Here is a 25,279-nt window from a genome sequence, read left to right as displayed (position 1 = left end):
AGTGGAGGGGTTTTAATTTCTCTCTCAGCTCTCACCTCACTGAATTTCTATACAGGCATACCTTGGAGATACTGTGGGTTGGGGTCCAGACCACTGCAGTGAAGCAACTATCATAGCAAAGCGAGTCACAGTCTTTTTGGTTTTCCAGTGCATGTAAGTTTATACTATAGTATATTAAATGTGCAATAACACTATGTATGTCTAAAAAATGATATACCTTAATTTAAAAATACTTTATTGCCAAAAATGCTGACCACCCTGAGCCTTCAGCAAGTTGTCATCTTTTTTTGCAGTAGTAACGTCAAAGATCACTGATCACCATATCAAATAAAATAATGAAAAAGTTTGAAATATTGCAAGAATCACCAAATGTGACATAGACACAAAGTAAGCAAATGCTACTGGAAAAATGGCACCAAGACTTTCTCAATGCAGGGTGGACACAGACCTTCAGTTTGTAAAACAACACTGCAGTATCTGCAAAGCATAAAAAACAAGATATGCCTGTAATAGTTTTGGGGTTTACTGCCTATACTAGTTTCTCAAAAAGAGGTTTAGAGAGGATATGCATCAGAATCACCCAGGGTGTTTTTTAAAATTCGGGTTTAACGCCATCCTGGTGATGGAACTGGCTAATAACCCCAACTGATTTGACTCACGACTACACCCAGGACTTAGTGAACACAATACTTGTAAGAGGTCTTCTGACAGTGCTAGAAATTAGAAGACTTAGCTTAAATGTCGAAATTACTTAGTATTCCCCATGAAGGGTGAGGAGGTTGGACGGGTATGGGATCAAGGCTGTTAGTTCCGGTTTGGGAGTAACCTTATACAGCTCTACGAGATGTTACATTTCCATCTTTGAAATGATGTTTTAACTAAAATCACATATAGAGCCAACATTAACCAGAAAGTCTGTATTTTAGACTAGTGCATGGGTGAAAACATTGAAGAAAAATGTTAAAAGCTAATTATGTTACCACACAAAGATTAAGTCTGACTTCTGTACAAAGCAGCCTTCCGTACAGACCCAGATGAAGACAGTAATGGGTCTTTGGTATTATCATGCAGACCGTTCTATATATATGCTACCAGAACCAAGAACCAAAGGGTTCTCTGACCAGGGAGGGAGATGGCACACAGCAGTACTTAGCAGTTTCACTCTTGGTGTGACCTAGTCAAACAGTACAACCACTCAGCAAGTGTTTCAAAGGATTTATTTTACAAAAGAATAGTACCTTTGAACCAGCCAAGTTCAAAGTTAGAAGAAGGGTACAACTTCAGTTCTGGATAATGCCTCTGTATTTCATTCAAAGCCACTAAAAAGGAAGAGATCATAATAAAATGGTGAAGCCATAGAGTGAGGAATCAATTCGTAAAAGCAGCTCTATCCTCAGCCCAAACCCTTGCCACCCAGAGAATTTTTTGGTTGAGACCTCTGGAAAAACAAAGCTTACTGCAACCAAGGGATCTCCCAACTATCTCTTCTACTGTAATTTTAATTTCAATCACCTGATCATGTGGGCAATATCCCAGCTGGTCTCTGCAGACAGGGGTCCCTCTATTTCAACACCTTTTTCAGTTACAGTGGCGATTTGAAACTGAAAGAAAGCAGAGATCTCAATGAAAATGCCAACCCTTATGTGAAAGAAGTCCCTGGTCAAAGGTCAAGTGGAGGGTCTTTCCCAAAGGTGAAAACAGGAGACACAGAAATGGGGCACTCTGCTTCAAAGTTTAGAGACTCGGGGATTGCAAAGCCTGCCAATTAGCTCCGCATCACTTATTATTCACACTTCTCACCCGGTTATAAGAACGGGCATCTCGATAGTACAGCACTCGCATGCAGCGTTCCACTAGCTCTTGGGCCTCAGTCTGGCTCAGCACTGGCTTCTTCTCCAGAACTTCTCGCAGCAGAGGCTAGGGATATCGGGGGTGGGGGTGGGGGGGAACATGGGAGATATCACGAGCTGAATACCAGGCGATTTGTCGCAAATCCACAGTGTGAAAAGAATCATAAATGAGTGAAAAGGCGACATTCCACCTACTGCCTCAGCAAAATGAACTCTGCTTACTTGTGCTAAGACCCACTTGAAGGGGAAATTCTAGGGTGTCCTCTCTTAGCACATGTATACTGACTCCCTCCAGGACATACCCCACCGTGTCATTATGGCCTCTGGACCAAAAAGAAAACCATCTGCCCAGCAGTACAGATCCTAGCCTGTTCCTCATGTCAGAATTTCAAGGGTAGAACAAGCAGACAACCACTAACCCCCCCTGCCTTCTGTCTTCTATCCCTCATCCCTCAATTGGCTACTTACCTGAGCCAAGTATGCACCATAACCGGTGGCCACCGAAGGGGCTTCATAGGCTACACCAAGCATGTCCACGTAACCCAGGAAGCTAACAGGACACAATAGGTCATCTTAGGTTTCTGTATCTTAGCTGTAGGAAGGGACCATGGGGTCTGAGGTAGAAGTGGGAGTCACTCAGGGGGAAGAGACAGACATACACGGGCACTACAGATTGGGTAGTCAAGGAAATGAGTTATTTGTATTCAAGTCAACCTCTCTCCATCAGCATAGCCTCCAATGACCATGGTGTTCCACAGGGGGTTCATCTTGGAGCGCCGGCTGTACGTAGCCCTGGTCAGCCATGAATGAATAGCTTTAGGGCTATAGCTGTGTCCATCTCCCAACAGCTCCTCATCGATCCTTAAAAAGAATTGGTTGTGAAAAAAGGGAGAGAACGGAAGTCGGGGTTTCCATCCACCCCCAAAAGATGTTACCACAATCTTCCCCATTTAAACTAAAATAAACTAAAATAAACTACTTATTTGCAAACATTCTCAAATCTTCCACGCCAAGTCTCCCTGTCCTCTGCTGCAGCTTCAAGTTTCTCCACCCTAGAACTTCTTGAGGGGATAAAAAACAGTGTATTCCCCTCCCCACTTGGAAACTACTCCTATTCTCGAGATGACTTACACCATTTGGCCGAGAACTTGCTTCAAATATTGGAAATCAGCGTAGTCTCCGGAAGCACCCAGCATGGTGCTGTTGTTGACTCGCATAATGCGAGAGATGTTGCGGAAACGAGCCAAGGAGCCGTAGGAGCCCAGCATGTCTGCTGCAATCACCACTCCGCCCTCAAACTTGACGCCCAGGACCGAGGTCCCGGTCACCATGGGGTTCCTGGAGAGAGAGGGTGGTCTGGAGAGGAGCGGCGCGGGGGGAGAGCCTGAGCCCGCTTCCCGCGTTGTGGGTTCCGCCTCTGACTTTCAACGGCTCCTTTCATTCTCCGGGACCCTCCTCCCCGAGCTCCCCCGCCGTTAGCGCGCCCCGGGGTGCCCCCTTCGCCTTCCCCGGCTCCCAGAACCTGCCGGCCGCACCAGGCCCCACGGTCCCTCCCCCTGCGCAGGCTAAGGCGCCGAGAGCTTACTGGGTGCGTGTAATCGGACCCCCGTAGAGCGCGGACGCCGGATCCACAGAGGAACCGGGAGTGGGCGGGATGCGGTAAAACTGCCCAGGGGCCGGTCCGCACCGCGACTCCAAAAGCGCTTCCATCTTAGTCACGGTAGCACGGGAAACGAAAGCGTTGGTGCCGACGGAAGCGGAAGTGATCCTTCAGTGCCACACCTTTCTTCTTCCTGCAAGCTACTTCCAGCTGCCATGTTGATAGGGTCAGTGCCGACCGTACCAGTGTCCCGGGTGGCGACCAAAACCCAGAGATGTGGAGTTGCCAGACGTCGTATCACATCGCGGTAGAGTCTGGACTAGAACAGTATTCTGACGCACAAATTCAAGGAAGGGGTGGGTGGTGTGGGAGATGGGTATGGGTCGTGGGTGGATGGGAGGGCGGGGCACTTCAAGATGCTGACGCTGAGCGAGGAAGCAGAAATTCTCCTTTCCTTTTTGGATCCTTATGAAAAACAAAAAACCCACACGAAACTAACAGTGAACCCAGGATCATGTGGCATATTCGACCCATTTTATATATAAGAAACCGAGACTTGTGTAGTGATTTACCCGATTACACAGCAAGTAGTAGAAGATCTGAGTCTTCAAACTCAATTAAAATAGGAATCATACAGTTGCGCGTACCTTGGGGTGTATGATATCTCAGATGGATCACTCACTCTGTAGGACCTTGTACAAATCTCTGAAAGTTTCCTAATTGTCAAAGGCTCTTACCTGCCTCTTAAACATCAGAAAAATTCCATTGACTGTGGGAGTGTAACTAAATTACAGGCGTTCCCTTCTCAATGTGGTTCTGTAGCAAGGGCTGGAAGCAGTGTCTAGAATCAAACACTAAACCTAAAACCACTACTTTGCCACAACTCCCTTCACAACTAGATTCAAAATTTTTCACTCAGCAGGAAACCAAATCAGTTTTGTTTTTTAAAATTCCCTGAGTTAATTTGAACCAAAGCAATGCAAAAAATTTTAGCCTAATTGAAATAAAATATTTTATTAGGTCATGAAACCTTGGAAAGGGAAGGGTCAAGATCTTGTGTCAGAGGCACCCAAATGATGCTCTTTGTATCACCTTTGGGACTTGAAAACTAGATAGTAGATTTTTTCTTCAAAGTAATAGCCACGTTCTCGCAAACCCCATATTCCAGGTGACTCTTGGACCTCTCTGAGGCTTACCTGGACAAATAGCAGGTGTCGTTTGTGATGACAAAAGGCTTACTGGGATTCCTCCAAAACTGCTTGAATACTTCACTTTCATAGCTACCAGAGTCCTCTTCATATGAACTTTAAAGCAATTAGCCATCAATTAATTGGCTATATCCTTGTTTAGAAGTGGCCTGAGGTGGCTTGCTGGTTTCTGGTCTCACTCCTTTCAAGGTCCCTAGATTAAGGCTCTGGTAGGGCCAGTACCAGTTCCAGAGATCAGGCAGGTGGTCAAATTCCACAGAGTCTAAAAGAAGAAAAGTGAAAGGATCTAGAATCATTCAGCCTGGGAGTAGGATGACAGGGAAAGCAAACCACTAACATTTGATGATACAATATTCAGAGGAAGGTGACCAGCATGTCTTTTGTGCTAAGATGAAAACAAGACATAAGTTAAACTGAAGGGGAAACTTAAACTTAAAGGGAAACTTATAAGAAGTTTCTTCTCTTTTTAAAGCATTTTTAAGTTTGCCCAGTTTTCTATGGTTGGCTATTACTTCGAGTTTAATTAGTATTTAGCTCTCACCAGTGTTCGAGCTTTTAAGTCAATAATCATCAGACTGGTTTTGTATCATGTCAGGGTATCTCTGGTTATGGGGAATGTCTTTAAATTCTCAGAAAAGAATAACACTAGACTAAATTGGAATTAATAATCACCATCATCACCACCTCACAAACATTTTCACTGCTCCATATTTTAGAAGTGGTATTTGAAACTTCAACTCCAAAAGAGTTAAGGATCATTTTTGACCTGCTCAGGGCCTGGCTCCAGGGGGCTGTAACAGAAATATGAGAAAGAAAATGTGTCTAGCTTGTCCATGGCTGCACTACCCTGTGGGTATGCCCTGAGGATTTTTGTAATTTTACATCCTCTATAATTCAGTTCTGCAATATCTCTCTTGCAGGATGTGTCACACTTGTCTAAAGACTGACTTGCTAAAGCAAAAGTTCCACAAAAGCAGAAACAGATTGTCTTTCAACAGTATCCCTTGATGCACAGAAGATTCAGATTCAGATGTGGTCCTGTTTATCTCTTTTTGTTGCCCATACTTTTGATATCATATCCATACTTTTGATGTCATATCCAAGAAATCATTACCAAATGCAATGTTAAGAAGCGTTTCCACTATGTTTTCCTCTAAGAGTTTTGTACTTTTAGTCCTTATGTTTAGATCTCTTAGCCATTTTAGTTAAATTTTGTCTATGGTGTAAGGTAAGTGTCTAACTTCATTCTTATACACATAGGTATCCAGTTTTCTCAACATCGTTTGTTGAAAAGACTGTCTTTTCCTCATTGAATGGTCTTGGCACCCTTGTTGAAATCATTGATCATATGTGAGGTTTATTTCTGGGTTCTCTATTTTATTCCACATAGTCTATATGTCTGTCTTTATGACAGCACCACACTGTTTTGATTACTGTAGCTTTGTAGTAAGTTTTGAAATCAGACTGTACAAGACATTATTCTTCTTTTTCAAGATTGTTTTGGTAAAGATATCTTTAAATTTTATATTTTATGGCATTTTTTTCCTTTTGGTATAGAATTCTAGGTGGACAGTTATTTTCTTTTGGAACTTTAAATATGTTATTTCATTTTCTTCTGGCTTCCATTGTTTTTGTTGAGAAGTCATCTGTTAGTCATACTGTTGTTTCTTTGAAGATAATGGGGCTTTTTTCTTCTGACTTCTTTTAAGATACCCAACAGTGTCTCTGATGTTCAACAGTGTTACTAGGATATGCCTAGCCATGGTTTTATTTGTACCTATCCTGCTTGAGTTTGCTGAGCTTCTTGAATCTGTGGTTTGATATCTTTCATCAGTTTTGGAAAATTCTCAGCCATTATCTCTTTAAATATTGCTTTTTCCCAATATTCTCTCCTCTTTTTTAAGATACCAGTTAAACATGTGCTAGATATTTGAGCATGTCTCCTATGCTTCTTACTTTCTTTTTGTTTTCCATTCTTTTTTATCTCTGTGTTTCAGTTTGGATGTTTTCTACTGACCTATCTTCCAGTTCTCTAATTCTGTGCCCAATCTGCTGTTAAACCCTTACATTTCAGATTTTGGCTTTTTGTTTGTTTTTCAGTTCTAGAATGTCCATTTGAGTTTTTTGGGGTTTTTTTTGTGGTATGTGGGCCTCTCACTGTTGTGGCCTCTCCCGTTGCGGAGCACAGGCTCTGGACACGCAGGCTTAGCGGCCATGGCTCACAGGCCCAGCCGCTCCGCAGCATGTGGGATCTTCCTGGACCAGGGCACGAACCCATGTCTCCTGCATCAGCAGGCAGACTGTCAACCACTGTGCCACCAGGGAAGCCCCATTTGAGTTTTCTATAGATTCCAATTTTCTGTTAAAATTCATTTTCATTTATATGTCCATAATTTTTGCTATTTTCTTTAACATGTTAATCATTGTTATTTTTAAATTCTTGTATGCTAATTTTAGTATCTGGATCATCTATGAGTCTTTTTATATTTTTTTTCTTTTCATTTTGGTCATATTTTTTTTTCTCTTTACAAGTCTCATGCTTTTTTATTGTTTGCCAGAAATTATGAATAACTACAGAAGGCTCCATATCATGTTCTCTTCCACCAGAGAGGGTTCTCACTTTTTCCTATTAGGCAGATAGGGTGAGGGACTGATTCACCTCAATCCAGTCAAGGATTAGGCTGTCTCAGGGTTGGGTTGCTGTTTCAGTCTGGTTCATCCATATTCTTCAGGCATGTTCCTCACAATCTTTTGACTGAAAGCTGGGCAGGTATTCATCTCCTTAGCTCTGAAGTGCTGAAGAAGATTGAGCCAGCTCTGCAGGCTCCTGTTCCAGGGAGCCTCAAAATCTGGCAAATATCTTGAGGAGGAGACCAGTTGAGTAGTTGAAGCTCTTCTCCTTTCCCTGCCTCAGCAGGTCTTCACTTCCTAATCAATAATGCCAGACTGTGGGAGGTTCATTGTGCCTTTTAGAAGCTTTTAACCCAACTCTCCAGCCTCATGAACATTCCAGGAGTTCCGCAAATTTTCCATAGATAAAACTAGCCATCATTAGAGGCCCTTTAAAATTTTAACTCGTCACTCCAGCATTGCATGACCATCAAAGTCTTTGGTGATTTCTTTTCCCCAAGCAGAGGCATTCTGTCTAGGTTAGGCCTTATCTTCAGCCTGTGCTCAGCTCACTTCAGAAACATTCTCCTGTCTCTGGAATTTTACTTGATCTAGTCCTCATTCCTTTGACATCCCCTTGTTGCCTTTAAAAAACATGGTTTTTGTAGTTTTTCTAGCTTCTTATTGCAGGAGGAAGACTGACCTGCCATGACCTACAGCTTACCTGTATTGGTTTATTGGTGTATTGGTGTATTGGTTTCCTGTGGATGCTATAGCAAATAACCACAATCTTAGTGGCTTAAAACAACAGAAATGTATTCTCTCACAATTCTAGAGGCCAGAATCTGAAAGCAAGGCAACATCAGGGCCACACTCCCTCTGGAGGGTCTGGAGGGGGATTCATTCCTTGCCTCTTCTAGCTTCTGGCATTATTTGGTGTTCTTTGGCATGTGGGTACATAACTCCAATCTCTCTCCATCTTCTTCTCACCTTCTCCTCTTGGTCAAATCCCCCTCTGCTTTTCTCTTATAAGGACACTGTGGTTACATTTAGGGCCCACCCACGTAATGCATTATAGTCTCTTCATTTAAAGATCCTTAGTTTAATCACATCTGGAGGAGAAAAAAAAAACCCCTTTTTCCAAATAAAAACCTTTTTTCTTATTTTTCAAAAAAGGTAACATTCACAGGTTCCAGGGATTAGGCTGTGGATATATCTTGAGAAGCCATTATCAGCCTACCACATCTGGAATCAGAAGTCCATGATTTGTTTTTTTTTACCTTTATAACTGAAAAATAAAACACACATATAGAAAATCACACAAAACAAATACATGACTTGAATTACTTTAAGGCCAACACCCTTGAAACTACCATCTAAATCAAGAAATGGAACTTCTCCAGCTAGCCCAGTTCCAATCACAATTGTTTCCCTCTTCAAGAAAACAGCCACTATCCTGACTTTTATGATAATTATCCCCTTGGATTTCTTTATAGTTTCATCATCCAAGTGTGCTTCCCTGAACACTATACTTCAGATTTCCCATTTATTTGATTTTATGTGTATTTTGAGTTTTTTAATCTACAGATTTCCTCCTCTAGCCCTTTCTTTCCATAACAGTGTATCTGTTAAAGACCCCAGGATGTTTGATCTGTATACCCTGCTTTCTGCCCACAGTCTGGGTTTTGCTGATTGCATACTAATAGTTTAGTTCAACATGTTCTTCAGTCCTCTGCAGTTCCTGCACGTGGACAGCTCAATCCAGAGGTCTGTTCAGACTCAGGTTTGATGCCTTTGGCAAGATGGTAAGTGGTGGTGTGTTTTTTCACCAGGAGGCCCGTTGTGTCTGGTTGTCTCTTTTTCTTGTGATGTTAGCAATTGCTTCTGTTCAGTTAATTCATTTGGTATTGCACAATAATGATATTCTAATTCTATAACTTTGTTTTCATTCATTAACGTGAATATTTCCATAAGGGGACACTTTTCTCATCTACTTTTTTGGTTACCCAGTGTTAAGCTCATATAAGAAATGTCAGATAAATGCTTTATTCTTTCTCTTTAAAGACTTTTAAAATGATTTTGCCCCATCATTATCTAAATGTGACCAGTTAGCATTTTTTGTATTTTTATGAACTCATAGATTTAAACATTCATTCTGATGCTCAAATTATTCCAGATTTGGCCAGTGAGAGCCTTTTCAAACTGGCTTCTAACAACATTGTAAATCAACTATACTCCAATAAAAATCAATTTTAAAGAAAACTGGCTTCTGGGTCCTTTTAACATGTCCCCATCATTATTTGAGCACATCGTTACTTTTTGGCAAAACAGGATGTTCCAGGCTCATACTTTCTCTGCACCAGCCCTGGAATCAGTCATTTCTCCAAAGGGCCTTGATTCCTTTTAGTAGAAACTGGTATTTATTCCTTTTTTTGGTTTTTTATTTGTTTGTTTGTTTTTGGCCGAGCAGCTTGTGGGATTTTAGTTCCCCAACCAGGAATCGAACTCGGGCCCTTGGCAGTGAGAGCACAGAGTTCTAACTGCTGGACTGCCAGGGAATTCCTGAGACTGGTATTTAGAAACCAAGATTTAGTCCCTAGGTGAGCTCATTACTGAGATATTGCTGTCCCCAATACTTCTCAGTGGAGAGAGCTATGCACATACATTTACATCAATATTTATTTCTATATCTATCTACTTATTAGTAGATAGTAGATAACTTATTAGTTATCTATCTGTCCACTGAAAACTACAACTTTACACCAGTATCTCCAATTTCAATTCAACACTACTGGACATAACATATTCTAACTTTCTCCCTTTCCATATTTGTTATTCCCTTTTCTGAAAGTGAAAGTGAGAAACCTGGCTCCCATTATCCTCTCTATATATGTAAATCAATTCCGTTATGCATAACCAATCTCCCATCACTGCCACCAACTCCATCCCTTCACCAATGCCCTCCTCGCTCTGCTCCAGCTCCAACATCCTACTGCACCATCCCCTCATGAAGATTTTCTCTGTACCCGACTCAGGCTCCCATACCTTACTATGGACCATCTCTCCAAGTACACACCCCCTTTATCCTACTGTGGCTCCAACAACCTACATCAGGTCACTGTCGCTGCCACCTCCCTGCTTAGACGTCTTCCTCACATCTCATGCTGGGCCACTGTGGCTCTGCACCATTTTCTGCTTCACACCTTTGCCTCCCTTGCTTGGTCCCACTTAATGGCTTTGGACTAAATTGTTCACAAAAGGAAGGGTTAGAGGAAAAGGAAAACATACAGATATATTTATTCTTAGTTCTACAAGTTATACATATATCTCTATCTATCTATCTCTGGCTTACCACCAATCCTTATGTTGATGTTGCTCTAATCATTTTGTTTGTAAAGTTTTTTTCTAGATCCTTCAGGGAGGGCTCATGGAATCTACATTCTCTTAATTATTGAATACTGGTAACAGTTGTGTATGCCCTTCAAACTTCCAAGTCAATTTTTTAAAAATTTTATTTTATTATTATTTTTTAATACAGCAGGTTCTTATTAGTTATCTGTTTTATACATATTAGTGTATACATGTCAATCCCAATATCCCAATTCATCCCACCGCCACACCCCCACCACCCCTGGCTTTACCCCCTTGGTGTCCATACATTTGATCTCTACATCTGTGTCTCCATTTCTGCCTTGCAAACCGGTTCATCTGTACCATTTTTTCTAGATTCCACATATATGCGTTAATATACGATATTTGTTTTTCTCTTTCTGACTTAACTTCAGTCTGTATGACAGTCTCTAGGTCCATCCATGTCTCTACAAATGACCCAATTTCTTTCCTTTTTTGGCTGAGTAACATTCCATTGTATATATGTACCACATCTCCTTTATCCATTCGTCTGTCGATGGGCATTTAGGTTGCTTGCATGATCTGGCTATTGTAAATAGTGCTGCAATGAACATTGGAGTGCATGTGTCTTTTTGAATTATGGTTTTCTCTGGGTACATACCCAGTAGTGGGATTGCTGGGTCATATGGTAATTCTATTTTTAGTTTTTTAAGGAACCTCCATAGTGGCTGTATCAATTTACATTCCCACCAACGGTGCAAGAGGATTCCCTTTTCTCCGCACCCCAAGTCAATTTTGCTGGGTATAAAACCCTTAGCCTTGGGACTTCCCTGGCGGTCCAGTGGTTAAGACTCCATGCTTCCACTGCAGGGGGCACAGGTTCAATCCATGGTCAGGAGGTCCCTCATGCCTTGTGGTGTGGCCAAAAAACAAACAAAAAAAACCCCTTAGCTTACATTTTTTTGCCTTAAGTATATCTTAGTTATGTTACCCTAATTTCTCTGACATAAATTGTTCCTGTCAGTCTAATGACAATATAATTTTCCCCCTTTTCTAGGTCACTTGGTCTTTTTGCCTACATGATGAAATAATAATTTTTTCCTTAAAGTTCAATAATTTTACTAGAACAGGACTATGTTGGTCATTCTGAGTTGATAATCTTATATATGCAGTGTGTTATTTCAATATGTAGTGGTTTAATTTTTTTTCCTTGATTTTAGCTTTTAGTATGTATTCTCTATATCCCTTCATTTATTTTCAACTTAAAAAAATTTTACTTTCTGTTTCTCTTAAGGCATTATCTATTATATTTACTTAGTCTTATATTCCTTTTAATTTAGTCTTCATTTCTGAAGAGATTTTTTTCCTTTCTTAAAAATATTTATTTTGGGCTGCGTCGTGTCTTAGTTGTGGTGTTCAGGCTCTTCATACGGCACACGGGCTTCTTGGGCTTCTATCTAGTTGTGGTGCACAGGCTCAGTAGTTGCAGCGTGCAGGCTTAGTTGCTCCACGGCATGTGGGATCTTACTTACCCAACCAGAGATTGAACCCGCATCCCCTGCATTGGAAGGGGGATTCTAAACTACTGGACCACCAGGGAAGTCCCAGATTTTTTCTTTTATTTCCAGTTCTTTCCCGAGTTTAGTCACCTAATAGCTGCATTTTCAAATTCTGACTTCTGTTGTTCTTTTATTTCTTACATTATTTTCACAGTATCTTTCAGCTCATTTTGAAATGGTGGATTACGGTCTGTTTTGCTCGTGGACATGACTGTCTGGCGTGATTTCATTGTCAGTAGAGATGTTATTCTGCTTCTTATTCTCTTTATTTTTGTAATAACTGTGTGGGATTTGCCCTCGATCCTTTGACCCTCTTTTCTTTTGGAAACATTTGTTTTCCTGAACTTTTAGGAGGCAAGGTTCAGGATAGCTTTTCTAACTTCACAGAGCTCCCTCTGCTGTTCTTTTTGTGTAATTTTCAAAAACATGACCAGTTGCTCTCTCAAGATTTCCTAGCTTTGTTCTTCGTTTCCACTTTCATCCAGAGCTTCCTTCTCTTCGTGTGGCTCTGTTGTCCTGTTTTAATTAATTTTTATTCTACTTCCATCATTTTCTCCTCAGTGTGGAACCCTGTTCTAGCAGGAGCCTTGCTGGTCAGTTGGAGAGTTCCTGGGACTTAGACTACTCCAGCCTCTTCAGACCTTACCATGGACTCCTTGCATGTGTCAGCTATTGGACTGGGCAAAGCCCTGCTCTGTTTGAACTGCTGTTTTCAAATTACCCTGTTGTCCTTTCCTGTGAATATCTGTTGGCTTTTTTGGGGTCTGCTGTTCTCAGGTGTGTCAGAGGCCCCAGTGTTTCACTCTACTCTCTCCCACACAAATGCTGACACCACGCCGGTCTTTTAACTGTTGGTGGTTTGTCCCCACTCACTTGTTTTTGGATTCATGGGGATACCTTGTCATGTCATTTTGTAATTGTTGGAAATGCTGTTGATGGGATTTTGGCTTTGCTGTCTAGTTGTTCTGTTTTTATGAGAGAATTGGGTGAGATTCAAAAACTATGTAATCATCGTTGTTCCAGAATCCTGTACTTTGTTTTTATGATGTACAAATACAGAAAAGTGTACAGTAGAAAACAAACTCACCCATTAGTGAATTTTAGTGTACGTAAGTTATACATCAATAAATTTGATTTTAGATGTTAAAAACAAAATTTAAGGGCTTCCCTGGTGGTGCAGTGGTTGAGAGTCCGCCTGCCGATGCAGGGGACACGGGTTCGTGCCCCGGTCCGGGAAGATCCCACATGCCACGGAGTGGCTGGGTGGAAATACATGGAAATACATCTACCAAATTGCTAACATTGTTTACCTGGGGCCAGTGGAGAAGGAGATTATTAATTTTGGAAAGACATATTTGTATCATTTGATATTTACTTTATCTTTGAAGAAAAAATATTTCCCTAAAATGAACTATTATTAAACTACCCTTTAACATTTTTTGTAAAGCTGATTTCATGGTGCCAAACTCTTTTAGCTTTTGCTTATCTGTAAAACTTGAGCTTGCCTTCAAATCTGAATGAAAGCCTTTGGGTAGTGTATTCTTGGTTGTAGGTTTTTTCCTTTTCATCACTTTAATTATATCATGCCCCTCCCTTCTGGCCTGCAGAGTTTCTGCTGAAAAGTCAGCTGATAGCCTTATGGGATTTCCCTTGTATATAACTTGTTGTTTTTCCCTTACTGTTTTTTTAAATTAATTAATTTATTATTTTTATTTGTTAAAATATATTTATTTATTTGGGGGCTGCATTGGGTCTTCGTTGCTGTGCGCAGGCTTTCTCTAACTGCGGCAAGCAGGAGCTACTCTTCATTGCAGTGTGCAGGCTTCTCATTGCTCTGGCTTCTCTGTTGCAGAGCACGGGCTATAGGTGCGTGGGCTTCAGTAGTTGTGGCTCACAGGCTCTAGAGCACAAGCTCAGTAGTTGTGACGCACAGGCTTAGTTGCTCCACGGCATGTGGGATCTTCCTGGACCAGGGCTCGAACCCGTGTCCCCTGCATTGGCAGGCGGATTCGTAACCACTGCACCACCAGGGAAGTCCTCCTGTGCTGTTTTTAATATTCCTTCTTTATCTTTAATTTTGGCTATTTTAATTACAGTGTGTCTTGGTGTGGTCCTCTTTAGGTTGATCTTATTTGGGATTCTCTGTGCTTCCTGGACCTGGATGTCTGTTTCCTTTCCCAAGTTAGGGAAGTTTTCAGCTATTATGTCTTCAGATATGTTCCCTGTACGTTTCTCTCTCTCTTCTCCTTCTGGGACTTTTATAATGTGAATGTTAGTATGCTTGATGTTTTCCCAGAGGTCTCTTAAACTGTCTTCATTTTTGAAAATTCTGTTTTCTTTTTTTCTGATCAGCTTGAATGATTTCCACTACTCTATCTTCCAGTTTGCTGATCTGTTCCTCTATGTCATTTAATCTACCATTGATTCCTTCTAGTGTTATTTTTTATTTCAGTTATAGTATTCTTCAGCTCTGTTTGGTTCTTCTTTATATCTTCTAACTCTTTGTTAAAAACTTCTAACTTCTCACTCTGTTCATCCATTCTTCTCCTGAGTTCTTTGAGAATCTTTATGAGTATTGCCTTAAACTCTTTATTGGTAGATTGCTTATCTCCACTTAACTTAGTTTTTCTTCTGGCGTTTCTTCTTATTCCTTCATTTGGAACATATTCCATTGTTGCCTCATGTTGCCTAACTTGCTGTTTTTATTTCTATGTGTTTGGTAGGTTGTTTATGTTTCCCAATCTTGAAGAAGTGACCTTATGTAGGAAATCTCCTTTGGGGCCCAGCAGCACACTCCACTCTGGTCACCAGAGCTATATGCTTTAGGGTTGCTCTCTACATGTGCTGCGTGGGTCCTTCTGTTGTGTCTGGCTGACTACTTTGGGTGCATTGGTAGACATGGCTGGTCCCTGGTCTGGTTGGTTGCCAGGCCCTGCCTTGTGTGGAGGCTGCCAACTGATGGTGGTTGGGGCCGGGTCCTGGCTGTAGCTGGCTACGTGGCCAGGGGAATCCCAGTCCTGGTGCCAGCCCACAGGTGGGTGGAACCAGGTCCTGGTGTGATTGGCTACAGGCCCAGGGGTTTCAGAGCTAGTGTCAGACTGCTGATGCGCTGGACCGTAGCCTGGAGGGAGGTTCAGGGACTGTTGTCAGCCTGCTGGTGGGAAGGGCCAATTCCTGACATGGCTGGCTGCAGGGTCTGGAGTGACCTGGAGCTGGTGATGGCCTGCTGGTGGGTGAGGCCAGGTTCCAGGGCTGGGTCTGATGGCTAACTGCAAGGGGCCCAGGGCTAATGCAGGTACACTAGTGGGAAGGTCTGGGTCCTGGGCCCCCTGATATGTGGGGCCATGTCCCCAGGCAGCTGGGGACTCAGGGGGTCCTAGCGCAACTAGCCTGCTGGTGAGTGGGACTGTGTCCTCATTCAGCTAACTGCTTGGCCTGGGACATCCCAGGATGGGTGCCAACTGGCTGGTGGGCAGGGCCAGGGCCGGCACTAATAAGGTGGAGGGAAGATTCTAAAATGGTCCTTACCACCACCAGTGTCCTTGTGGTGGGATGCACTCCCAAAACCAGCTGCTGCCAGCATCTATGTCCCCAGGGTGAATTTCAGTTGCATCCTGCCTCTCTGGGAGGCTCTCTGAGATCAGCAAGTGGGTCTGACCCTCTCAAATCACTGCTTCTACCCTGGGTCTCGGAGTATGTGAGATTTTGTGTGTGCCCCTTAAGAGTGGGGTCTATTTCCTACATCCCTCTGGCTCTCCCAAAAGCAAGCCCTGCTGGTCTTCAAAGCCAAATGTTCTGGGGACTTGTCTTCCTGATGCAGGACCCCCTGGCCTGGGGAGTCTGACGTGGGGCCTGGACCCCTTGCTTCTTAGGGAAAACCTCTGCAATTATAATTACCCTCCTGTTTGTGGGTTGCCCACCCAGGGGTATGGGCCTTGACTATACCCCCATCTCCACCTCTCTACCCCTCCTGTCTCTTTGTGGTTCCTTCCTTATATTTTTAGCTGTAGAAGATCTTTTCTGCTAGTCCTGAGGTCACTTTCATGGATAGTTGCTCTGTAAATGTTGCAGTTTTGATGTGCTTGTGGGAGGAGGTGAGCTCAGGGTCTTCGTACTCTGCCATCCTGGCCACATCCCCCATTGGGGTTCTTAATGGAAACTAATCAGTTGAGAAGGATTGACATTTTTATGTTAAATTTTCCCTTCTAGAAATACAGTTTACCTTTCCGTAGGCATTTCTTGATCTTTAAAGTAAGATTTCATCTTTTTCCTTATATAGACCATGGACTTTAAGTTTAATACTTTTTACTAATTTTGTCAACATTAGTTCACTATATCAATAAAATAAGGGAGAGAACCCATAAGATTGTATCAATAGATACCCCCAAAGTAGCACTGTGTGAAAATCAGCCGCCATTCCTAATAAAACTCTATGCAAAATAGGAATAGAAATAGAAATCGTAAACATAACAGTGTCTATTTGCCAAAAACCAGCAACAAACACATTAACTGCTGAAGTATTCAAATTAAGAACTAGACCAGGGGACTTCCCTGGCAGTCCAGTGGTTAAGATTCCATACTTCTACTGCAGGGGGCGCCGGTTTAATCCCTGGTCTGGGAACTAAGATCCCAAATGCTGCAGGGCATGGCAAAAAAAAAAAAACTAAAGAGGGAAGTCTACTGTTAGCATAAATATTCAACGTTAATTTGAAGATTTTACCTGATTTATTTATTCATTCAACAAATGTTTATTGAGTGTTTGCTATGAACTGTTTTAGGCAAACAGTCTATAGAGTAGTGAATAAAATTCTTGCCTTTGTGGAGCTTATAGCTGAAGCAATGAGACAATAAAGTGGAAAGAGTGGCATAAATATTTGAAAATAAGAGATAAAATTATTTATACTTTCAAATATGATTGTACTTCTAGAAATCCTAATCAATTAAAAACTATAAAAATTTATAAGAGAATTTAATAAAGTGACTGATAAAAATAAAGGTATACAAGCTTTTGAGAGTAGCAATGACCAGTGAAATAGACATGATTAAAATATCCCACTTATTGAAGTATTTTTTATTCATACTCATAGATTCACTGTATTTAAGAGTCCTAAATTTAAAAGAGCAAGCAGATGTTCACAACACATGCTCTCCCCAAACCACCCGGCCTGACCCATCCCATTCAGAGCACCCCTCATGCTGTGAAAGCTCATCTCCTGGAGTGCCCAGAAGAAAAGCCAACTATTTGCACATCCAGTTCTATTGCCTCTGTTCTTTGTGTTGGGGGGCCCATAGCTTGTGTGTTAAATTAAGACTATGCAGACTATGACCTGCTGAATGAAGAGGCACAAGTCACCCACATAGGTTAACAGGTAGCTCCTTCAGCATCTGTGCTCACAGTTTGGGGAAGTAAAACCCTGGGGTCGTTTTGATTGAAGGCACGGTCTCAGTCCACTCACACAAAGGGAGTCGCAAGACATTACTTACAGTTCCCAGAAACGGACGGGCGGGGGGACAGGGGCATGCGCAATGAACCAGGGAAAGGTAAGTTCTCTGTCCCACATCACAAACAAGCAAGACATAGAGAGCAAGGTAGCAAGCAAGGGGCAGAGGTCACCAACTTTGTGGGCCTCAACTCTAAGGGGTTATTTTAAAAGATTCCCACCAACTAGAGTAATGAAAATAAAAACAAAAATAAACAAATAGGACCTAATTAAACTTAAAAGCTTTTGCACAGCGAAGGAAACCATAAACAAAATGAAAAGACAACCCACAGAATGGGAGAAAATATTTGCAAATGAAGCAACCAGCAAGAGATTAATCTCCAAAATATACAAACAGCTCATGCAGCTTAACATCAAAAAAACAAACAACCCAATCAAAAAATGGGCAGAAGATCTAAATAGACATTTCTCCAATGAAAACACAGATGGCCAAGAGGCACATGAAAAGATGCTCAACATCACTAATTATCAGAGAAATGCAAATCCAAACTGACTGGTATCACCTCACACCAGTCAGAATGGCCATTGCCAAAAAATCTGCAAACAATGAATGCTGGAGAGTGTGTGGAGAAAAGAGTGCCCTCCTACACTGTTGGTTGGAAGGTAAATTGGTACAGCCACTATAGAGAACAGTGTGGAGGTTCCTTAAAAAACTAAAAATAGAGCTACCATATGATCCAGCAATACCACTCCTGGGCATATATCCGGAGAAAACCATAATTCAAAAAGATATATGTGCCCCAATGTTCATTGCAGCATTATTTACAATAGCCAGAACATGGAAGCCACTTAAATGTCCATCGATGGAGGAATGGATAAAGAAGATGTGGTATATATATATATATATATATATATATATATATATATATATATATATATATATATATACAGTGGAATATTACTCAGCCACAAAAAGGAAAGAAATAATGCCATTTGCAGCGACATGGATGGACCTAGAGATTGTCATACAGAGTGAAGTAAGTCTGACAGAGAAAGACAAATATCATATGATATCACTTATATGTGGAATCTAAAAAAATGGTACAAATGAACCTATTTACAAAATATAGTAACAGATGTAGAAAATAAACTTACGGTTACCAAGGGGGTAAAGGGTGGGGGAGGGATAAATTGGGAGATTGGGATTGACATATACACACTACTATATATAAAATAGATAACTACAGCAATAAGAACATACTGTTTAGCACAGGGAACTCTACTCAATACTCTGAAATGACCTATATGGGAATAGAATCTAAAAGAGTGGATATATGTATATGTATAACTGATTCAGTTTGCTGTACAGCAGAAACTAACACAGCATTGTAAATCAACTATACCCCAATAAAAATTAATTTAAAAGAATAAAAAACTGAAAAATAAAAATAAAAGGTTTGGGACTTCCCTGGTGGCACAGTTGTTAGGAATCCGCCTGCCAATGCAGGGGACACGGGTTTAAGCCCTGGCCCAGGAAGATCCCACATGCCGTGGAGCAGCTAAGCCCGTGCGCCACAACTACCGAGCCTGCACTCTAAAGCCCATGAGCCACAATTACTGAGCCCGTGTGCCACAACTACTGAAGCCCGCCCACCTAGAGCCTGTGCTCCACAACAAGAGAAGCCACCGCAATGAGAAGCCCGCACACCGCAACGAAGAATAGCCTCATAAATAAAACAGAGGGAGAGAGGGAGGGAGGAAGGAAAAAGAAAAGAATAGGAATTGAGAAAGAAGAAAAAATTGTGGAGAGGCAAAATGATTGCCTATATAGAAAATCGAAGAGAGTAAATGGACATGCTCTTAAAATGTAATGAAATATAGAATGCCATTCAGAAGAGCATAAAAATATTGAGGAATAGAATTATTATGAGAACTAAATGAAAATTAAAGTAAAACATAAATCCAGACAAAATGATATAATGAGAGGCCTATAAGGAAATATTTATAGACAAAAGATTTTTTCAGTATATAAATCTCTGAGTTTGTTACCTTTTGTCAAAAGTTAAAGATAAAAATATCCTTTCTCGGGCTTCCCTGGTGGCACAGTGGTTGAGAGTCAGCGTGCCGATGCAGGGGACACGGGGTCGTGCCCCGGTCCGGGAAGATCCCACATGCCGCAGAGCGGCTGGGCCCGTGAGCCACGGCCGCTGAGCCTGCGCAACCGGAACCTGTGCTCCGCAACGGGAGAGGCCACAACAAACAAACAAACAAACAAACAAACAAACAAATATATATATATATCCTTTCTCCAAATCCCAGCCAGCAATAGCTGTAATAGCTCTTTTACAATTTTTGCGTCTCTGACAAGGTGGAGTGTGATATCTCATTGTTACTTTAAATTGCATTTCCTGGACTAATGGTGAATTTAAGCATCTTTTCATTATTTCTTGGCAGAAAATTTTCTCCTCTCTGCATTGTTTATTCATATTGTTTGTTCATTCTTATATTGAATTAATTTATAAGAGCTTTTGATATATTATGGATATTAATCCATTGTCTGCTTGGAGTATTCTTTCTTTCTTTCTGGCCACGCCGTGTGGCTTGCAGGATCTTAGTTCCCAACCATGGATTGAACCCGGCCCTGACAGTGAAACCGCTGAGTCCTAACCACTGGACTGCCAGGGAATTCCCTGTTTATCCTTTCTTTAGGATCATTTTATCCAATTAAAAAAGAAACAAAACACCAGGACTTCCCTGGTGGCGCAGTGGTTAAGAATCCGCCTGCCAATGCAGGGGAAACAGGTTCGAGCCCTGGTCCGGGAATATCCCACATGCTGCGGAGCAACTAAGCCCGTGTGCCACAACTACTGAAGCCCATGCGCCTAGAGCCCGTGCTCTGCAGCAAGAAGCCACAGCAATGAGAAGCCTGCACACCACAACAAAGAGTAGCCCCCACTCACCGCAACTAGAGAAGCCCACACAGCAATGAAGACCCAACGCAGCCAAAAATAAATAAATAAATGATTTAAAAAAAACTTTAAAAAAGCCCACCAAATCATATTGGGATTCTAATTGAATCTAATTGAAATTACATTAAATATATACATTAATTTTGGGAGAATATTTTATGATAGTAAATAAATTCCTAAAACATGATTCAAACCGGTAAAGGAAATGATTAATAAATTTGATATCAAAATTTAAAAAAAATTTATGACCCAAGATACTATTACAAAGTAAAATATAAGTGACAGGGAAACAAATACACTCTAATTCGGAACACTTTTACATATCAATAGGAAAAACATAACCAATCCTAAGAAAATGAGGAAATAATATAAATAACAATGTATAGGAAAGACATCCAAATGATAAATTAAAATATAAAAGATCCTCACTTAACAAAACACAAGTTAAAATATGGAGATACTATTTTTTCACCAGTAAGATTATCAGAAATGAATTATTTGGCAATATCAACTGTTGGAGAAGGTATGGGGGAAGGTACTTTTATAGACTGCTGATGGGAGTGTACGTTGAAGCAGGCACTTTGAAAACAACTTGATAGCATCTAATAAAATTGAAAACTATACATGCTAACTGACTGTATGACCTATAGACAATCACACATATGCACAAGGAAACAGATTCAAGGATGTTTATTGAAGCATTATTTGTAATAGCAAAGAATTGGAAACCATCTAAATGCCCATCAAAGGGGAAATGAATAAATTAAATACAATGTATTTATTACAAATAAACACTACAAGGTGGCTAAAGAGAAAGAACCTAACATAAAACACATTGTTGTGTGAAAAGGGCAAACCACAGAATGATATGAATGATGTGATACCATTTGTGTTAATTTAAACACACGAAATACACTAGGCATGTATATATAATGGGCTAATGGGCTCATGATGGCGGTTGAAAGTGACTGTTACATAATCTTATTTATAATGACACTCCAGGGCAAAATTCAAGGAATATCTGAAAAATGTCCAAGCAATAAAAGATTTGGAAATTCCCTGGTGGTCCAGTGGTTAGGACTCCATGCTTCCACTACAGGGGGCAAGGGTTCAATCCCTGGTGGGGAATTAAGATCACACAAGCCACGTGGCACAGTCAAACACAAAAACAAACAAACAAACAAAAAAGATCAAGAAAATCTGCCAATCAAAATGGAATTAAAGCAGAAAGTATGCTTTGCTGGAGTGAGGGGAATAACTTGGTCCCTGGAGAGGAAAATAGAGTTGGAAGAAGTTATAATGAGATTTTTGCTTTACTGTAATTTTTAAAAAAGAATATGTATAATTATTGCTTCTGTAATTAATTTTTAAGGTGTACATAAGACTTTTGGTTTTAAGATGGTAAAGCAAGAATGTCTTATCCTAAAAATCTTAGAATTTGGAGGCAACGGCTACCTTGAAAGTCTGGGCTGAGATGGACATGCTGAAAATTCTGATTTAAATATAAACAGCATCACCAGGGATCACTAGATATTTGAGGAAAGACTCCAACATGAAAGAGAAAGAAACCCCCTCCTCAATCAAACAGAAAAATATATCTCACCATTCCTACGTATATATACTCAAGAGAAATGAAAACATATGTCCATAGGAAAACTAGTTCACAGATGTTCATAGTAGCATTATTCATAATCGCTAAAAAGTGGAAACAACCCATATGTCAATCAACTGATGAAAGGATAAACAAAATGTGGTATAGCCAAACAATGGAATATTATTTGGCCATGAAATATAATGAAGTACTAATGCATGCTACAATGTGGATGGACCTTGAAATCATCATGCAAAGTGAAATAATCCAGACAAAGAAGGCCACATATTATATGGTTCCATTTATATAAAATGTCCAGAAAAAACAAATCTATAGATGAGTGGTTGCCTAGGGCTGGGGGTGGAGAATGGAAAGTGGCTGCTAATGAATATCATTTTCTCTTTGAGATTATGAAAATATTCTAAAATTAAATTGTGTTGATGATTGCATCACCTGTGAATATACTAAAAACCACTGAACTGTACACTTTATTTCTTTCTTTCTTTCAGATTTAAGGCTTTTATTTTTTCACACCCACGCAAGCCTGGGCAGTTGACCCATCCTGCCCCCAAGCCCCCTACCCCTCATAATGAGAAGAAATATTTACTTTCACTCCACAGCTCAGGGAGTACCTAAGCTTTGGCAGCGGCCTTGTAATCGGTCAGAGTGCGGGCGGAAGGGTCAGTGGTGCTAGTCTACCTGGGCATCCAGTAATGAGGCAGCCAGTCCGCGCACCTCGGATAGTGGCATTCAAAGATCTGATGGTAGTAAGAGCCTTCTTTCGTTTTGGGAGTACTGACGGGAAATTTTGGGCTGCGCTTGCCATCGCTGCATCATCGACCTGATGGTCAATGTATTCCTGTTAAATCCTAAACCAGGAATTCTTAACTGAGGTTATTCCATCACTGAAGGCTTCTTTTTGTCACCAGAGGATCTCTTTAGGTATCAGACTGGAGTCCTCAAACGTCTCTCTCAGGAGATGTTTTTCTATCCCGTTCTTGGGGATTCCCATATCTGGTGGCAGAGACAAGTAATAGGAAGAAAATCGATGATCCAAGAAGCGGACTCTCAGTTCAAGGCCATGGGCAGCAGTAGTTCGATCTGCTCAGAGAACATCAAACAAATAGAGTTCCTTCAGAAGCCGCTCACTCTCCTCCTCGGCCTTCTCAGGGGAAGGAGCCTTGTGAAAATATATGTAACCCTGTGTAAGTTCATCTGAACCTTCTCCAGAGAAGATCACCACGCTATCCGTGTTCTTCGGAATGTACTTTGAAATTAAGTACCTACTGAAGCATGGACTGTTGTAATACCATAATATCAAGGAAATAGCAAGGAAATGTAGTATTTCCTTGATGTAATATAAAGGAAAATAGGACTTCATCCAGGACCTGAATGCCTTCCTCAGAGTTAAAGAGGACTTCATGGTGTTCGCTCGCAATGATTTGCCACCTTTCTAGCAGCTAGTAAATCGGGACTGTCTTCCATGCCAATCGCAAATGTCTGGAGAGGATACTGTACTTGGGCCTCTTTTAGCTGCTTCAACAGGATGGCAGCAACCAAACTGGAAACCAAGCCACCTGATAAAAGGCAGCCAATCCTTCTGTCCATTATCAAACGTTTCTTAATGGCATTGTCAAAAAGGATTCGTAGGTTGTTCTTCACAGTTTCTATCTCAAAACCTGGGAAGAGTTTCTCCACGCTGTCACACAGGGCATGCAGAGGCTCATCTCTACAGCGATGATATTTAACCATTTCCACTAATGCTACTTTGCCATTTGGCTTTAAATCCAAAACTTCATAGTGTCCTGGGAGAAAAAGCTCCACTTTTTTAAAAGGAGTCATAGAGTGCTTCAAGGTAATGAGACCTTTAGCTTCTGAACACATGGCCAAAAGTCCATCTTCTGTCCCGGCTTTAAACAAAGGTCTGACTCCATAGGTATCTCTGCCCAAGAACACTTTCTTATTGACAGTATCCAGTAAAATAAATGCAAATACCCCATCCGACATACAAACTGTTTGCTCAATTCCTCATTTGTCATAAAGATGAAAGATTATCTCACCATCCACTTTGGTCTGGTATTCAAATTCAAAATGGTGTTGCAGCTCCTTGTGGTTGTAGATTTCACTGTTGTAACAGAGCCACAAGTAAGGATATTACTTCACTCAAATTGGCTGCATTCCAAACAGCTGGTCAACCACCACAAACCGGTGAAATCCAAAGCAGCAGTTGGTGTATCCACTGACATTCTCAAAAAGAAATGCATCTAGACCTCTGTGTGCAATCTTCATAGCACTCAGACACTGAACAGAAAGGCAGTCGTCGCTACCAAAGAGGGCCCAAATGCCACACATGGTGCAATGGAGCTACGGGCTCTCTCCAAGTGACTTATTCAAATACGATCACAGAAATTCTGGGCTCCATTGGGTGGGCGGGTGTGAGGTGAGCAGGCTGCGACTTGCGGGCTCTGTACACTTTAAATGGATTAATTTTATGGTATGTGAATTACATCTCAATAAAGCTGTTTTATAAAGTCATCTAAAAAGAAGCAAAGATTTTGGAGAGCAAAGGGGAAAACTTCAGCCCTCCTCCTTTCTTTTTTTTTTTTTTTTAACATCTTTATTGGAGTATAATTGCTTTACAATGGTGGGTTAGTTTCTGCTTTATATCAAAGTGAATCAGTTATACATATACATATGTTCCCATATCTCTTCCCTCTTGCGTCTCCCTCCCTCCCACCCTCCCTATCCCACCCCTCTAGGTGGTCACAAAGCACCAAGATGATCTCCCTGTGCTATGCGGCTGCTTCCCACTAGCTATTTTACGTTTGGTAATGTATATATGTCCATGCCACTCTCTCGCTTTGTCACAGCTTACCCTACCCCCTCCCCATATCCTCAAGTCCATTCTCTAGTAGGTCTGTGTCTTTATTCCTGTCTTACCCCTAGGTTCTTCATGACATTTTTATCCTTTAAATTCCATATATATGTGTTAGCATACAGTATTTGTCTTTCTCTTTCTGACTTACTTCACTCTGTATGACAGACTCTAGGTCCATCCACCTCATTACAAATAGCTCAATTTCGTTTCTTTTCATGGCTG

At 41.1% G+C, this 25,279-nt stretch overlaps 1 protein-coding gene and 1 pseudogene across 1 annotated transcript; both read right to left on the bottom strand.

Annotated features, from left to right (window-relative positions):
- Window positions 1-1,200: 1,200 nt before the first annotated feature.
- On the bottom strand, window positions 1,201-3,599 carry PSMB4 (proteasome 20S subunit beta 4). The gene is made up of 7 exons (XM_067727771.1): window positions 3,436-3,599; window positions 2,982-3,188; window positions 2,565-2,711; window positions 2,319-2,400; window positions 1,801-1,917; window positions 1,513-1,601; window positions 1,201-1,319 (listed from the first exon to the last, which is right to left on the bottom strand). Exons 1-7 carry the CDS (start codon window positions 3,558-3,560, stop codon window positions 1,307-1,309), a joined length of 780 nt encoding a protein of 259 aa, XP_067583872.1. The 5' UTR covers window positions 3,561-3,599; the 3' UTR covers window positions 1,201-1,306.
- Window positions 3,600-22,811: 19,212 nt separating this feature from the next.
- Window positions 22,812-24,603, bottom strand: LOC137211274 (asparagine synthetase [glutamine-hydrolyzing] pseudogene; annotated as a pseudogene).
- Window positions 24,604-25,279: the final 676 nt, after the last annotated feature.

Source organism: Pseudorca crassidens, chromosome 2, assembly GCF_039906515.1.
Source record: "Pseudorca crassidens isolate mPseCra1 chromosome 2, mPseCra1.hap1, whole genome shotgun sequence".
NCBI lineage: Eukaryota > Metazoa > Chordata > Mammalia > Artiodactyla > Delphinidae > Pseudorca > Pseudorca crassidens.
This window is presented reverse-complemented; position numbering and strand designations above follow the sequence as displayed.